Consider the following 13,810-nt stretch of genomic DNA (forward strand, 5'->3'; position numbering starts at 1 on the left):
GCCCTCTTCCCGGGGTGGCCACGCCCCCACGCGTGGTTCCGCGGCGACTCCTTGTGGCTCCGCCTTGCGGGTTTCCCCGCGCGCCGCCCACGCTGGGAATGGTGTTTGGTTCACAGTGCCGCCTGCTGGGCTTGGGATATTTCGCAGCACCCCAGTTTCCTGCGCTCCAGTATGTGACAGTAAGGGTCAAAGAGACTAGTTTTGCTGGTGGGAGGATCGGCAGGAAGGCTGGGAATTCAACTTCTGGAATGGGTTAACCCTCAATCGTGCCTCACTTTGGATAGGGCACCCTAGCGAGTTCTGCCTCAGAGTGCAGCCGGGTGGATGAAAAGAGCTTTGGAGTCCATGGGGTAGAATGCCAGTTCTGCTACTCACTGATTGTGTGACTTAGCCTCTTAAAGCCTCACTTTCCCTATCTGTAAAATAGAGCTAATAATTTTCACCTCATGCGGTTGTGAGAATTTAATAGCATCATGCATGTTTTTGGTACACAGTAAGTGTGTTGGAGAGCAATTTCTCTCTTCCTGTAGTCTTCATTTAACCCTCCTTCTCGCTGCTGCCATTCGAGTGGGGAAGGAGGCTGGAGGCAAGCTGGGGGACAAGAAAGATAGTTTCAAGGTGGGCAGAGTCAGTTTGCAAATCTCCAAAGGTGTACTGATGGTCTTTGTTTTGTTTTAAGATTTTATTTATTTGACAGAGAATGAGAGTGCATGAGCAGGGAGAGGGGCAGAGGCACAGGGAGAGGCAGACTCCCCGCTGAGCAGGGAGCCAATGTGGGACTCGATCCCAGGACCCTGGGATCAGGGCCTGAGCTGAAGGCAGAGGCTTAACCGACTGATCTCCAGTTTTGGAGTCTTGATCTCCATCTTTTGATCTTTGATCTCCATCTTTTCCAGTCTTTGATCTCCATCTTTTCCAAGATGGAACCAATGACACCAGACATGGGATATTTTCACTACAAAAGCAGAAAATTACGGGGGCAGATGAATGTGGTGGCTTAGAGTGGCTGCTTCCTAGAACGAAGCAGCTAAAGCCAGTGAGAATGGGAAGATAGGGTGGTACTCATCTCAGGCCGGTGCTCCTCATCCTCACCCCCAAAGTCTGAGCTGGGTATTATCTAGGCTGTTAGATTGCTTAAAAGTGCCACATCCTTCTGTGTCTCTACTTTTGGTGTTTTATTAGTTTCCTGGGGTTATTAAACAAAGAACCACAAACTGGCTTAAACAACAGAAATTTATTGTCTCAGTTCTGGAGGATAGAAGTCCAAGATCAAGAGGAGGTAGGGTTGGTTTCCTCTGAAAGCTGTGAAGGAGAATCTGTTCCATGCCTGTCTTCTAGCTTCTGGTGGGTTGCTGAAAATCTTTGGTGTTCCTTGGCTTATAGATGCATCACCCCACCTCTGTCTTTATGTTCACATGGTTTTTCCCTGTGTGCATTTCTGTGCGTCCAAATTCCCCCTTTTTATAAGGACACTACTTATATCGGATTAGAGGTCCACTCTCCTCCAGTACGACTTCATCTTATTTACATCTACAATCACTCTATTTCTACATAAGGCCATCTTCTGAAATGCTGGGGGTTAGGACTTCAACGTATGAATTGGGGGTGGAGGGTGCATTCAGCTAAAGTTGCAGGAAAATCTTGCCCCATCTCTGATTAAGAACTTCTCCTGACTCTCAGGTACCTACAGAATGAAATGTAAAGCTTGATGATTTGCGAGGGCCTTCAAAATCCAGGCTGCAGGAAACTGACAGCCTCCCCCTCCGACGCCCCACCGCTCCCCACACCGTCAACCCCCATGCAGCAGCCAGCCATTCTGGAAGATTCATGTGGAACCTTATATTCTCGCCCTTTGGGGCAAGCTCGGCTCCTATCCCGTCCCAGCCAGACTGCGCTCCTCTGTGCAAACTTCCTTGCTCTCCTTCCCTTCCCTGTCTGTCTGTAAAGGCCGAGATACAGAATGATTAGTAGAGCATCGAGAGACTTGTCTGTCCCCCATCCTCCCCTCCAAGCATGCACATGTTCTCTCCTTGCCGCGGGGCCTCTTCTCACGATTCCTTGCTCTGTGTTGCGAGTTCGAAGACGCCAGAGCCGAGGTGCCCAAGCGCCCGGCTTCTAGGCACTCGGGCTCTTTATAGTTCGAAGGACTCTCACGCCCCCTGCAGGACGGGATGCGACCACACAGAACAGAGACCGGCCACATTAAGAGACTCGTCTTTATTGCCCTTTTTCTGAGGGCTGACACCGGGCGGACAAGGAGGAGAGGGCAGGGCCAGAACTGGGCAAGATCAAGGGCTCAGACTCCGGACCGCCCTCCAGGCGCTGCAGACGGGGCGGCAGCGGCCGCGGGACATCGGCGCCCGGGGCAGGGGCGCGGCGCTGGCTCCGCGCCTGCGCGGCGGCCCATAGTCAGGATGCCGGCCGCATGGTTGCCGCTGGCCTGCAGGAGGCGCTGCAGCCGGCCCTGGAGGCCGGGGGGCCCGGGCCGCCGCTTGCCCAGGGTGAGGATGCCGGCCGCGTGGTTGCCTGCGCCGTGCAGCAGCTCGTAGAGGCGGCAGGAGCACGTCTTCTGGCGGCAGCAGTCCGGCAGGGGCTGCGCGGCCGCCCCGGGCGACAGCAGCGCGGGCGGCAGCACCAGCAGCAGCAGCAGCGTCACGGCGGCCCAGGGGACCTAGGGAGACAGGAGGCCAGGCGCTGGGGTCTTCCCGCCGCGCCCGCCTCCGGCCCCTACGCCCAGGCCCCGCCCAGCTGGCGCCGCGCCCCCTCCCCGCCTGCGCGCCTACCTCGCGGTCCGCCAGTTTCCGGGCCGCTGCGCAATGCTGCCTCTGTAGCAGGGCTCCTCTCTGGTTCCTTTACCTGCTCAAGCCCCAGCCCAGCATCTCCTCCAGGAAGCCCTTTGAGTTCCCCCTGGGCAAGGTGAATCCCTCTTTTCTGGGTACCCTGAGTCCCTCGTACCCCCATTAAAGCGCTTACCACTCCACCTGAAAACAGGGTGTGGGAGTCTGTCTGCACCAGAAGTTTGTTCACTCAGGGAAACAGAGGCCCTGTATAGTCCCTCCCCGGACAAACACGTGCAAATCAAGGACTGGCAGGTTCCAAGTTGTCTTGTCGGCCTGCTCCCTTGCCGGGAAACCGCACTCTGTCGCTTCGGACCTGTTTCCTACCCTCTCAGGGGGCACACCTTCGTCCCTTCTGAACGGGTATTAAATAATTCCTACAGGGCAGGTTTCAGGAGGGGGACGCGAGACAGGTGCAAGCACAGCCCCGAGGTCTCAGGAGAAGGCGCTCAGTCCCGGGCTAGCCCAGGCCGGCTCTGCCCCTAGGCTCCACCCAGTCCCCTGCCTCAGAGCCCACATGGGAAAAGACCAAGAGCAGAGACACCTCAGCCTTCTTTCCAGCCCCCCCAAGCCCCCGGAGCAAGCATTCTCATTGCCCATCTGGTATGATGAATCACCCCTCTCTTCCCGGGTCTTTACCTTTGTAGAGGGAGGGTTCATGGTGTCTGAAGCTCAGAGTGGGGTAGCCAGGAAAGGTGTCTGCAGCGGTCCGAATAGCCAGGAACTCTGAGGCCGTTGACTGTGACCCCCAATCAAGGGCCCCGGGTTTATAGTGCTCTGAGGTGGTGGGGGACAGACGGGTACTTGCGTCCACTCTGGGGCCAAACAAAGGCAAGTCTAAGATTAGCCTCCTGCAGGGGGGCCGTCTCCAGGTTGGACCCAAAGAATGGCCGCCAAGGCTCTCAGAAGCGGGAGTTTGATCACTGTGCCCCTGGTGCCCCCCTTGTCCATCCGCCTGCTCCCTGGAGATGGGCCGGTCTCCCGGCACTAATGAGGCCACCTTGCACCCAGGAATCTGGGAGCACAAAAGAGGCCTTGACTGGGGCGCTGGCCTGGGACAATGGCGGGGGGGGGGGGGGGGGCAGCTGCTAATTAGGGCAGGAGAGAAGGCAGCTGTAAGCCCCACACCCCACATGGTGTGCGTGCTGGGGGGAGGGCAGGCAGGCAGCAGGCCTCCCCCTTCTGCTCCTTGTTGCTGTCCCTGGGGTCTGTCAGGCTCCTGGGCCCTCTTCCTTCATGGAAAAGGCTTCTTAGCCGCCTCTCCCTTCTTACCGCCCACCTCCCCCCCACTCCTTCCCTCTGCTCCTTCCACCAACCTCCAAGGTGGAAAATCTTGGAAATTGAACCTGGGCGGGGGGAAGAAAGCAGCCAAACCTGGTGCTGTCCTCTGACCTGCCCAGTTTCCTTCCTGGTCAGTCTGCCTGGAGTGGGGGATGGAGTCGCCAAGAGCGAGCCACCCTGGGGCAGGACTGTGCCAGCTCGGAACCAAAGTCTCTCTTGGATACGGGGCATGTCTGTTGAGCATCTGCTCCTTGCCAGGCTCTGCACTGGGCCCTGGAGGGCCAATGTGCATTGGACCTGGCCCAGTTTTCCTGGAGCTCCAAAGTCCAGGTGGGGAGGCAACCCGGCATAATGATAGCTCAGTGGGAGAAAGGACCCCAAAAAGACCTGGCATGCAAAGTGGACTTCCATCAGGTAAGTTTGGGGAGAAGGCATTCCGCAGGAGGCACAAGTGAGCAAAGACTTGGAGGTGACAGTGCTTAGCTCATGCGGAATAGTAGGGTGTGGTTGTCATAGTTGTGGTTTCCCTCACAGGGGAGAGGTGGCTGGACAGGTAAGTGAGGACCAGGGTGGGTCCAAGGGTCTTACAAGCTCAGCTGATTGGTCTCAATCCTGTGGGCACTGGGGAGCCATAGGAGGTTTTAGCAGGAAGGAGTCGTGGGGCTGATGGGGGGCTGGGTGGCCTGGATGGGGGGGCATGGAATCCAGAAGTAATTCAGAGACAGAATTGGAAACTTAGCAACTGATCGGGAACTAGGCCATGTTACTTAGGAGGAGCTGTGGGGCCTTGGGTGAGCCTCACAGCCTCATGAAGCTTCAGTTTCCCCATGGGTAAGATGGACAGTTAAGCCACATGGTCTCTGGGATTGCTCCCTGTTGGGATACTTCATGATTTGCAGTACAGCCCCTACCCAGGGAAGTGATTTGTGGGTGTTGGGCCAGACAGGGACCTGTGCTAAGCCAGGGCAAGGGAAGTTAGAGAGCAGTCCTGCCACATTTTGGATCAGCTTGGAGTGGAAAGAGGTGCACACACACTCGGGGCCTACCCCGACCTGGAGTGGGGAGTGGGAGGAGAGCCCTGGTATCCAGAGCCGAAGGTGGAGGGGGGAGCCAGGCGGCGCAGAAACAGAGCAAATGGGACTATTACAGTTTCTCCATAAGCAGGCCCTGAGTCAAGAATCTGGTGCAAGAGGTTTATTTGGGAGATGATCCTAGAAAGCAGATAAGGGAGTGGGGATGGGAAGGATGGAAGGAAGGAAAACCAGTAAGAACTGTGTTATTGAGAGGGTTATCATTGTGGGCAACTGGAGCAGAATACACTTCAGAATTGTTGCACTGAGGGACAATGACGCTGGGGTTTTTTTCTCCAACTCCTGTTTCTTGTAGACAGAGGGTGGCTTCCAGGAGCATTAACTGCCAACACTTGCAGCCTGCGCAGTGCACTGGGCTGGAGACACGGGAGCATCTGGGCCACGGGGCTCCAGGCAGGCCCCTGCAGGCGTCCGGAGACGTCAGCTGACGTCAGCTGCTCAGCATGGGCTGACTAGGTCGGACCTCCCTAAGGCCTGGCAGCTCTGATGAGCCACTGTCAGGTAACAGAGTCAAAGACCTTGGCCAAGGGTTCTCATCCAGAGAGGCCGCAGAGCAAAGAGCGAGGTGGCCTATGAAGGGGGATGGGCCAGTGGGCAGGCCTCAGCTCAGGACAACACCCTCCTCTGCAGACACTGGGCCAAATGCCTGTGCCTGAGGACCCGGGGCATCTCGGGAGGAAAGGGGGCCGAGGGGCAGGCTGCAAGGGCGGCCCGGAGTTCTCTGAAGGCCCCATGCCCCACCAGGTGAACCCTGGCTGGGCCCACGCTGCCCCAGAACCGCGAGGACTTGTAGCGGGGAGAGACTTCCTGAAGGCAGTGGTCAAGCTGGGAAGAGAACGGCCTGGGTGAGGCTGGGGTGTGGCTCTGTGGATGTGGGGCGCCTGATGATGTCAGCATGTGCACGATAGGCGTTTCATGCATACGCATGTGTCCGTGGGCCTCATCTCTCCCCTCCCCGAGCCCCCCCCGGGGGTCCCCCCCCCCCCCCCCCCCCCTCCCCGTCCCTGCGCTGTGCCCCGGGCACCTGGGGGCATGCATAGTGAAGGGGACATGGAGTCACATCCTGTCCCTGTCTCGTTTACCTTGTCTCGATTTTCCTCTGACAGGTTCCTCAGCCCCCTCAGCGCCACAAACACCTCATAGTGGGGAGCAGAGCCCTCGGAGGAATCTATAGACAAACCCCCAGGCACACAGACTTCTGTGAACAGGGCGGCTTCCAACACCAATGTCTGTGCCCCCGCCTGTCCTACCCCACTCCGAGGTTCATGGGAGAAAAGGAATTTCTTGGCAGAGAGGGGGGTAAATGAGGAGGAACCCAAAGCCTAATCGTAGCTATGAAGCAGGTCAGGAAAGGAAAGGGGGAGAGACTGCAGCAGGAGGGATGGGAGTTAGACATGGGGAAGGACTTCCGTGAGGAGCAGCAGAAGAGGCTCGGTCTTACCTCTTTCCTAGAGTTCTTCCTTCAGGATGGGTATGGGATGGGGGCGGGTGGTGCAGCCAACTCAAGAACGGGGGGGAGGGGCAGGAGCTGATGGAGAAGCTCACCCAGAATGCTGCTCTCCACACAGCTATGGTCTAACAGTTTGGCCCCTGGCCACTGCCCTACGGCCCGGCCCAGGGCCGCAGAAAACACGTGCTCTTGAATGTCTTCTCCCCGCACGTTCAGGGTCTGGCCCAGCCTGGGGAGGAGGAAGGGGGAGGCAGAGGGGCCTAGGGCACAAGGACAGCCGCTCAGCTCCCCCGGGGAGTCGCCTACCTGCAGACGAACCTGACGACCGGACACTGATTGTAGGCACCGACCACCCGTATCACGTCACCCAGGCGGCACCTGACAGGGCAGTGGTGGTGGTGAGCTTGGCCCAAGGGCCCATTAGCTCATGTCCCTGGGCCTCAGTAGGGTCACAGAGGGCCTGAGGGGACCTGGGGGTCGGCAGGTGATCACCTGGTGAGGCCAGTGCGGTTGGTCAGCACCAGCTCGTACTCCTTGCCTTTCTGGGCCTCGGCCAGCAGGACGGTCGAGGCAGCCTCTTCCTGGGCTCCTTCCTTGACTGGGAGCAGCTCGATAAAAGGAGCTCCAGGCGGCAGAAGGTAGAGCCCATGGGGCTGCTGCGGCCATAGGTTCAGGCCCACGACCCCTGCGGGGAGCAAGCAGCCCTTCCGCTGGTGGCGCCTTTGCTTTCTGCTAGGGAACAGCCCCTCACCCTGGACCCCAGGCCCCGATTCTCTGAGCAGCTGACCCCACCGCTGCCCTTCCACCCCTCCTCCCCGGCTCCTGCAGGCTCAGTGCGCTGCCTCTAAGGCCCTGATTGGGAAGAGGCAGTGGTTCTGGGGGCGGCAGACCCCGGGGTAAATGCTGGTGCTGGGCGAATCTGTGTAAGCCTCGTAACCTCCATGAGCCTCAGTTTCTGCACATGTAAAATGGAGCTGCTGGGGGGCGCCTGGGTGGCTCAGTTGGTTAAGCGACTGCCTTCGGCTCAGGTCATGATCCTGGAGTCCCGGGATCGAGTCCCACATCGGGCTCCCTGCTCGGCAGGGAGTCTGCTTCTCCCTCTGACCCTCCTCCCTCTCATGCTCTCTCTCATTCTCTCTCTCTCAAATAAATAAATAAAATCTTTAAAAAAAAAAAATGGAGCTGCTGGTGTTGGGGGGATTAAATGAGGTGACTGTGTAGGGCTCACTACTTGGCAGCTTAGCTGTGCGGCCTCTGACCCCTGCCCCCAGCTCACTGGCCCTGAGTCCTGCTGACCTCCAGAGGCGGCGTAAGCAGGTGAGAAGAAGGTTAGCCCTTGGCACCACAAGGCCCCCAGGGCAGCCACAGCCTCAGCCTGGCCTCCTGCGTCCAGAGTCACCACCACCTGTAGCTTTGGCCAGAGTCGGAGGGCCAGTCCTCGGGGCCCCAGCTCTAGGGCTTCCCGCAGCTCCGCCGCCCGCCTGGGGAGAGGTGGCCCTGGGTTCCCGGCAGCGATTGCTTCAGCCAGCTCTTCGCCATCGGCCTCCAGGCCCGAAAAGACGTCCAGGAGTTCAGTGGCCGTCCCAGCTTCCAGTGCCCGCAGCTCTGGGGACCTCAGTGCCTCTAGCAGCAGGGCCCCAGGGTGCTTGGCTCCAGGGTCCCTAACACCCTGGCCCAGGGCGTGCCAAGGCCAGGGGAGAGGGCGAGGCCAGGGGGATGTAGGGGTCACACAGGCCATGCCTCCCGGAGCCAGCACTTCTGGGTAGGCCTTGCTTAGGGCTGCCAGACCCAGCAAGGTGGCCTGGGGGGGAGACAAGAGCGGGTGTCGGCCCTGGGCCTGAGCCAGTCTCTGAGCCCCCAGGTTGGGGGTTCTTTGCCCACCCCAGTGGGAGGGTTGGGCTGCAAGTAAGGGTCTATGGTGGAGCTAGATACCAGCCTTCTCAGTTTACCTGCAGGGAGGCCTCCCCGTAGTACTGGGTTGACATAGGGGGCAGGAGCTGCCCCCCACTTTCTTCCTCCTGGGCCTGGCTGGCCTTGGTCAGAGGGAGATGGTTCCGGAAGGTGCTTGTATCTGTAGCCCCAAAGACATCATAAACTTGTCCTGAAGCCAAAGTTGCCCAAGAGTTTCAGGCAAGATTGGTAAGACCCTTGAGGAGGGAACCCAGCATCGGCCTGGGGCAAGGCTACTGGGGCCGAGGAATGGAACATGCATCTTGAACAACCTTGAGCCTGGGTAGGGTCTTTGGGTCGGGCCCCTCTGGGCTGGCAGTAGAAGGGGAGAAGGGAAGTCCTCAGGTTCTGGAATCTGACTTCCTGTGGCTTTTCTGCTTGGGCCGCCTCCCCAGACCCTCGGGAAACACACCTGTGGTCCTCCGGAGGGGAACGTGGGGCCTTTGGGCTCCTTGCAGACACCACCTCAGGGCCTGCTGCTGGCTCCGGCCTGCGCGCTGGGTGCTCTGCTCTAGTCTCCACTGCTGCCACGCAGCTGCCCAGCTTAGGGCCCCCCCTGCCACACGGTGCTGGAGGCCAGCACGCCAGGACAGCCGGGCATCCCGGGGCTGCCGCTGCCGGAGGATGGCCAGGGCCGGCAGCAGCATCAGCAGGAGGAGGAGGAGGAGAAGGGGAAGCAGCATCTCCAAGCAGCCCCTGGGAGGAGGAAGGGACCCAAGTGCTGGAACTGGGGGAAGGAGAGGATAACCCATTTCTCCCCACCCCCCTTAACCCCACTCTGCCACACAAGAAACCAAGGAAAAAGGAAGTCTGGGAGGAAGCCAGGACCCGTCAGGCAGGTGATGCAGGGGAGAGGACATCAAGGCTTTGGAGTCCCACTGACCTGAGTTCGGACCCTGGCTCTGCCACTTGGTTAGCTGTAGGGCCCTGGGTAAGTAGCTAGCTGCTCCAGGCTCCGTTGCCCTATCTATAAAATGGGAATAATAATAGCCCAGCAGAAGCTACAGAAAGGGCCTGACACGGTGCCTGGCACACACAGGCTGCCCAAAGAGCGCCGTGTCCAACCCACTCCCGAGTGAGTGGCTCTGCTTCATCCCAGGATCCTCCCTGTCCCAGCTCCGGGTCCCTCCTGAGCCCCGGGTGGTGGTTCCACGGCCCACATGCACCTGTCACAGCCCACTTGTGCCCACTCTCAACACTCAGGGCCCTCTGGGTCCTCCGGTTTGTGTACACGGCCAGCCAGAAAGATGGAGCCGTGGCTTTAAAGGGTGGGGCCCGGATGGGGAAATCCGGCCACAGGCCTGAGGGAGGAGCTGGGGTGGGGGTGCTCTTAAAGGGGCAGTTTGCCTAAGGGCCCACGTGCTAGGAGCCAGCCCAAGCCCGCAGCTGGGAGGAAACTCCCCGCAGGAGAAGTGTGGTCTTCAAACTCCTGCAGGTGAAGGAAGAGAAAGCTGAGTGTGGAAAAGAGCGCCACGAAGCAGCTTGCGTTGGGAGAAGGGCGCACCCCAGAAGAGCAGATTCAAGCTTGAGAATTGTTTAAAAAACAAAATTTTCGGGGCGCCTGGGTGGCTCAGTCGGTTAAGCGGCTGCCTTCGGCTTAGGTCATGATCCTGAGGTCCTGGGATCGAGCCCCAGGTCCGGCTCCCTGCTCAGCAGAGAGCCTGCTTCTCCCTCTCCCTCTGCCTGCCACTCTGCCTACTTGTGCTCTCTATCTCTCTGTCAAATTAAAAAAAAAAAAATCTTAAAAAACAAAATTTTCGGGCGCCTGGGTGGCTCAGTTGGTTAAGCGACTGCCTTCGGCTCAGGTCATGATCCTGGAGTCCCGGGATCGAGTCCCACGTCGGGCTCCCTGATCAGCAGGGAGTCTGCTTCTCCCTCTGACCCTCTTCCCTCTCATGCTCTCTATCTCATTCTCTCTCTCAAATAAATAAATAAAATCTTTAAAAAAACAAAAATTAAAAAAAAAAAAACAAAAAAACCCCCAAAAAACAAAATTTTCTTCCAATCCAGAAACCCTCCACAACGATCTACGAGCTTTTCCTGACAAAGGTAGTAGAGAAAGGAAGCACTTTTGTTATTGAATAAGCACAAACCAGAATGGGATGCACATCACAGGCAATGGCTGAGATTGCAAAGGCAGAAGAGAATCTCCCTCCCTTACTTAGCCAAGCCGCCAGAACCCATTACACACCTGTCCAATAACTAGGGGTGCCTGGGCGGCTCAGTGGGTTAAGCAGCTGCCTTCAGCTCAGGTCATGATCCAAGGGTCCTGGGATCCAGCCCCACGTTGGCGGTGGGGGGGGTCCTCCCTGCTCAGCAGGAAGTCTATTTCTCCTCCCCGTGATCTCGAGCTCTCTCCCTCTCAAATAAATAAATCTAAAAAATAAATAAATAAAAAGATAAATGGTAACTAGTCCTCAGGGAAGGGGACTTGACAGCACCATTTGTCACACGTAGCTCATCCCAACTTTACCTGGTAATTGGGGTCACCATCCGTGTTAGCTAACAGGCTTTATGCCAAGGAAAAACAAACTTCTCCCATCTTTATGACACGACGTCTTTTTGCAACTTGGAATAAGGTGCCCACCTCAGTTAGGCTCCTACCTACCCTCCCACTGTGAAGTTTGAGAACCTCTGCTCTAGAATGAGGTTCTATCTGCCGCCTGTGGTTAAGCCCTCCCGGCTCCTGTGTTCTGGACCCAGGCTCTTGAACACTAAAACCCCTCCCATCAACCCCTCATCCGTCTTCCAGGGGCTCTTTCTCCCTTTCACGGTGGAGCTCCTTTGCACAGTTCTGCTCTCGCTATCAGGCTGCCCCACCTTGATCTCACCCCTTTTAATTTCTTGTTTAGGTCTTGAACTTGATTTTATAAAAGAACAGCTTTATTAGGTATAATTCACATACCATAAAAGTCACCCGTTTAAAGCAGACAATTCAATGGTTTCTACTATATTCACAGATCTGTGTAACGCCAACAGTCAATTTCATAACATTTTCATCACCTTGAAAGTAACCCCATATCCTTTAGCTATCACCGCCCCCCAGTCCCTTCCCACCTCCCCACCCCTAGCATAAGCAACCACAAATCTACTTTCTCTCTCTATAGATTTGCCTATTCTGGACGTTTCATGTAAGTGGAATCATGTAACATGTGGTCTCTTGTACCTGGCTTCTTTCACTTAGCATGTTGTCAAGGTTCTTCCATGTAGTACTGTGTAGGAGTAGTTCATTCCTTTTTATTGCCAAATACTATTTCATTGTATGGATATGCCACATCACATTTATTTACCCATTCATCAGGTGATGGGCATTTGGGTCATTTCTGTTCTCTAGCTACTATGTATAATGCTGTTATGGACATTTGTGTACAAGTTTTTCTGTGGACATATGTTTTTATTCTTCTCGCATAAAACTGTAATGAATGCAAGGGATTTATCACATTCCAATTAATGGAACAGCTGGGTCATATAGTAGCTCTTTGTTTAACTGTTTAAGGAACTGCTGAAGTGGTTTCCATAGTGGCTGCACCATTTTACATCCTCACCAGCAGTATATGAGGGTTCTGATTTCTCCTTGCTAACACTTGTTATTATCTGACTTTTTGATTATAGCCATCCTAGTGGGGTGTAAAGTAACTTGAGTCTGTTTTTTTTTTTTTTTTTTTTTAAGGAGGCTCCACACCCAACATGGGGCTTGAATTCACAACCTTGAGATCAAGAATCATGTGCTCTACCAACTGAGCCAGCCAGGCACCCCTTGAGTCTGTTTTAATTTGCATGGTCCCCGATGACCAATGATCAAGCATGTTTTCATGTATCTATTGGCCATTTGTATAACTATGAAGAAATGTCTTCTCAGATCCCTTAGCCAGGGATCTTATTGGGCTATTTGTCTTTTTTTAAAAAAGATTTTATTTATTTATTTGAGAGAAAGAGAGAGGGTAAGAGCAGAAGCAGGGGGAGCAGCAGAGGGAGAGGGAGAAGCAGGCTCTCCGCGGAGCAGGGAGCCCGATGTGGGGCTTGATCCCAGGACCCTGGGATCGTGACCTGAGCTGAAGGCAGACCTTTAACCATCTGAGTCACCCAGGCGCCCCTCTTTTTTTTTTTTTTAAGACTTTTATTTATTTTTTGACAGAGAGACAGTGAGAGAGGGAACACAAGCAGGGGGAATAGGAGAGGGAGAAGCAGGCTTCCCGCCGAGCAGGGAGCCCGATGTGGGGTTCGATCCCAGGACCCTGGGATCATGACCTGAGCCGAAGGCAGATGCCCAATGACTGAGCCACCCAGGCACCCCAATAAATAAAATCTTTTTAAAAAGAAGTTGTTGTTGTAGTTCTTTATATATTCTGGATATTAATCCCTTATCAGACATATGATTTACACATATTTTCTCCCAATCTTGGTGCCTATTCACTCTGCTATCAGTGTCCTTTGATGCACAAAAGCTTTTACTTTGATGAGGTCCAATTTATCTTATGTTGCTCATGGTGTCATGGCCAAGAAATCATTACCAAATCCAATGTCATGAAGCTTTCTTTTTTTTGTTTTTAAAGATTTTATTTATTTATTTGATAGAGATAGAGAGAGGGAGAGCACAAGCAGGGGGAGCGGCAGGCAGAGGGAGAAGAAGAAGCAGGCTCCCCGCTGGGGAAGGAGCCCGACGTGGGGCTCGATCCCAGGACCCTGGGATCATGACCTGAGCTGAAGGCAGCCGCTTAACTGACTGAGCCACCCAGGTGCCCCTTAATGTCATGAAGCTTTCTATGGTTTCTTCTAAGAGTTTTATAGTTTTAGCTCTTATATTTAGGCCTTTGATCCATTTTGAGTTAATTTTTGTATGTGATGTCTGGTTCCAACTTTATTCTTTGGCATGTGGCTATCCAGTTGTCTCAGCACCACTTGTTGAGAAGACTATTCTTTCCCCATTGCATGGTCTTGGCACCCTTGTAAAAATCAGTTGACCATAGGGGTGCCTGGGTGGCTCAGTTGTTAAGCGTCTGCCTTTGGCTCAGGTCATGATCCCAGGGTCCTGGGATCGAGCCCCTTATCGGGCTCCCTGCTCCGTGGGAAGCCTGCTTCTCCCTCTCCTGCTCCCCCTGCTTGTGTTCCCTCTCTCGCTGTGTCTCTCTGTCAAATAAATAAACAAAATCTTAAAAAAATAAATAAATAAAAGGCCAACTGTAAGTTGCTGCAAAATGTCA

General features: G+C 55.3%; 2 protein-coding genes across 5 annotated transcripts; both read right to left on the reverse strand.

The window, feature by feature from the left end:
• Positions 1-1,669: 1,669 nt before the first annotated feature.
• Positions 1,670-3,588, reverse strand: HCRT (hypocretin neuropeptide precursor). Its single transcript, XM_035027131.1, has 2 exons — positions 3,477-3,588; positions 1,670-2,671 (listed from the first exon to the last, which is right to left on the reverse strand). The coding sequence occupies exons 1-2, from the start codon at positions 3,495-3,497 to the stop codon at positions 2,297-2,299; spliced, it is 396 nt and encodes a 131-aa protein (XP_034883022.1). The 5' UTR covers positions 3,498-3,588; the 3' UTR covers positions 1,670-2,296.
• Positions 3,516-9,874, reverse strand: GHDC (GH3 domain containing). Of its 4 annotated transcripts, none has more exons than XM_035027130.1 (10): positions 9,776-9,874; positions 9,493-9,576; positions 9,022-9,305; positions 8,609-8,730; positions 7,956-8,460; positions 7,152-7,344; positions 6,966-7,037; positions 6,755-6,888; positions 6,292-6,377; positions 3,516-3,652 (listed from the first exon to the last, which is right to left on the reverse strand). In XM_035027130.1, the coding sequence occupies exons 3-10, from the start codon at positions 9,290-9,292 to the stop codon at positions 3,605-3,607; spliced, it is 1,431 nt and encodes a 476-aa protein (XP_034883021.1). In that variant the 5' UTR covers positions 9,293-9,305; positions 9,493-9,576; positions 9,776-9,874; the 3' UTR covers positions 3,516-3,604. The 4 variants fall into 4 exon arrangements, with proteins under 4 accessions (XP_034883021.1, XP_034883018.1, XP_034883020.1 ...); XM_035027127.1 differs by lacking the exon at positions 3,516-3,652 and adding an exon at positions 5,298-6,034; XM_035027129.1 differs by lacking the exons at positions 3,516-3,652; positions 9,493-9,576 and adding an exon at positions 5,298-6,034.
• Positions 9,875-13,810: the final 3,936 nt, after the last annotated feature.

This window comes from Mirounga leonina, unplaced genomic scaffold (assembly GCF_011800145.1).
Source record: "Mirounga leonina isolate KUSES-001 unplaced genomic scaffold, KU_Mleo_1.0 Mir_200, whole genome shotgun sequence".
In the NCBI taxonomy this organism is placed as follows: Eukaryota; Metazoa; Chordata; class Mammalia; order Carnivora; family Phocidae; genus Mirounga; species Mirounga leonina.

Coding starts and splice junctions, on each gene's coding strand:
- HCRT (XM_035027131.1), bottom strand. CDS start 3,497: ATGAACCCTCCCTCTACAAAG. Junction 2,672..3,476: donor TGAACCCTCCCTCTACAAAG/GTAAAGACCCGG, acceptor CTGTCTCCCTAG/GTCCCCTGGGCCGCCGTGAC.
- GHDC (XM_035027129.1), bottom strand. CDS start 9,292: ATGCTGCTTCCCCTTCTCCTCCTCCTCCTCCTGCTGATGCTGCTGCCG. Junction 8,731..9,021: donor TCCCCTCCGGAGGACCACAG/GTGTGTTTCCCG, acceptor TTGGGGCTACAG/ATACAAGCACCTTCCGGAAC. Junction 6,889..6,965: donor GTCGTCAGGTTCGTCTGCAG/GTAGGCGACTCC, acceptor CCTCCTCCCCAG/GCTGGGCCAGACCCTGAACG.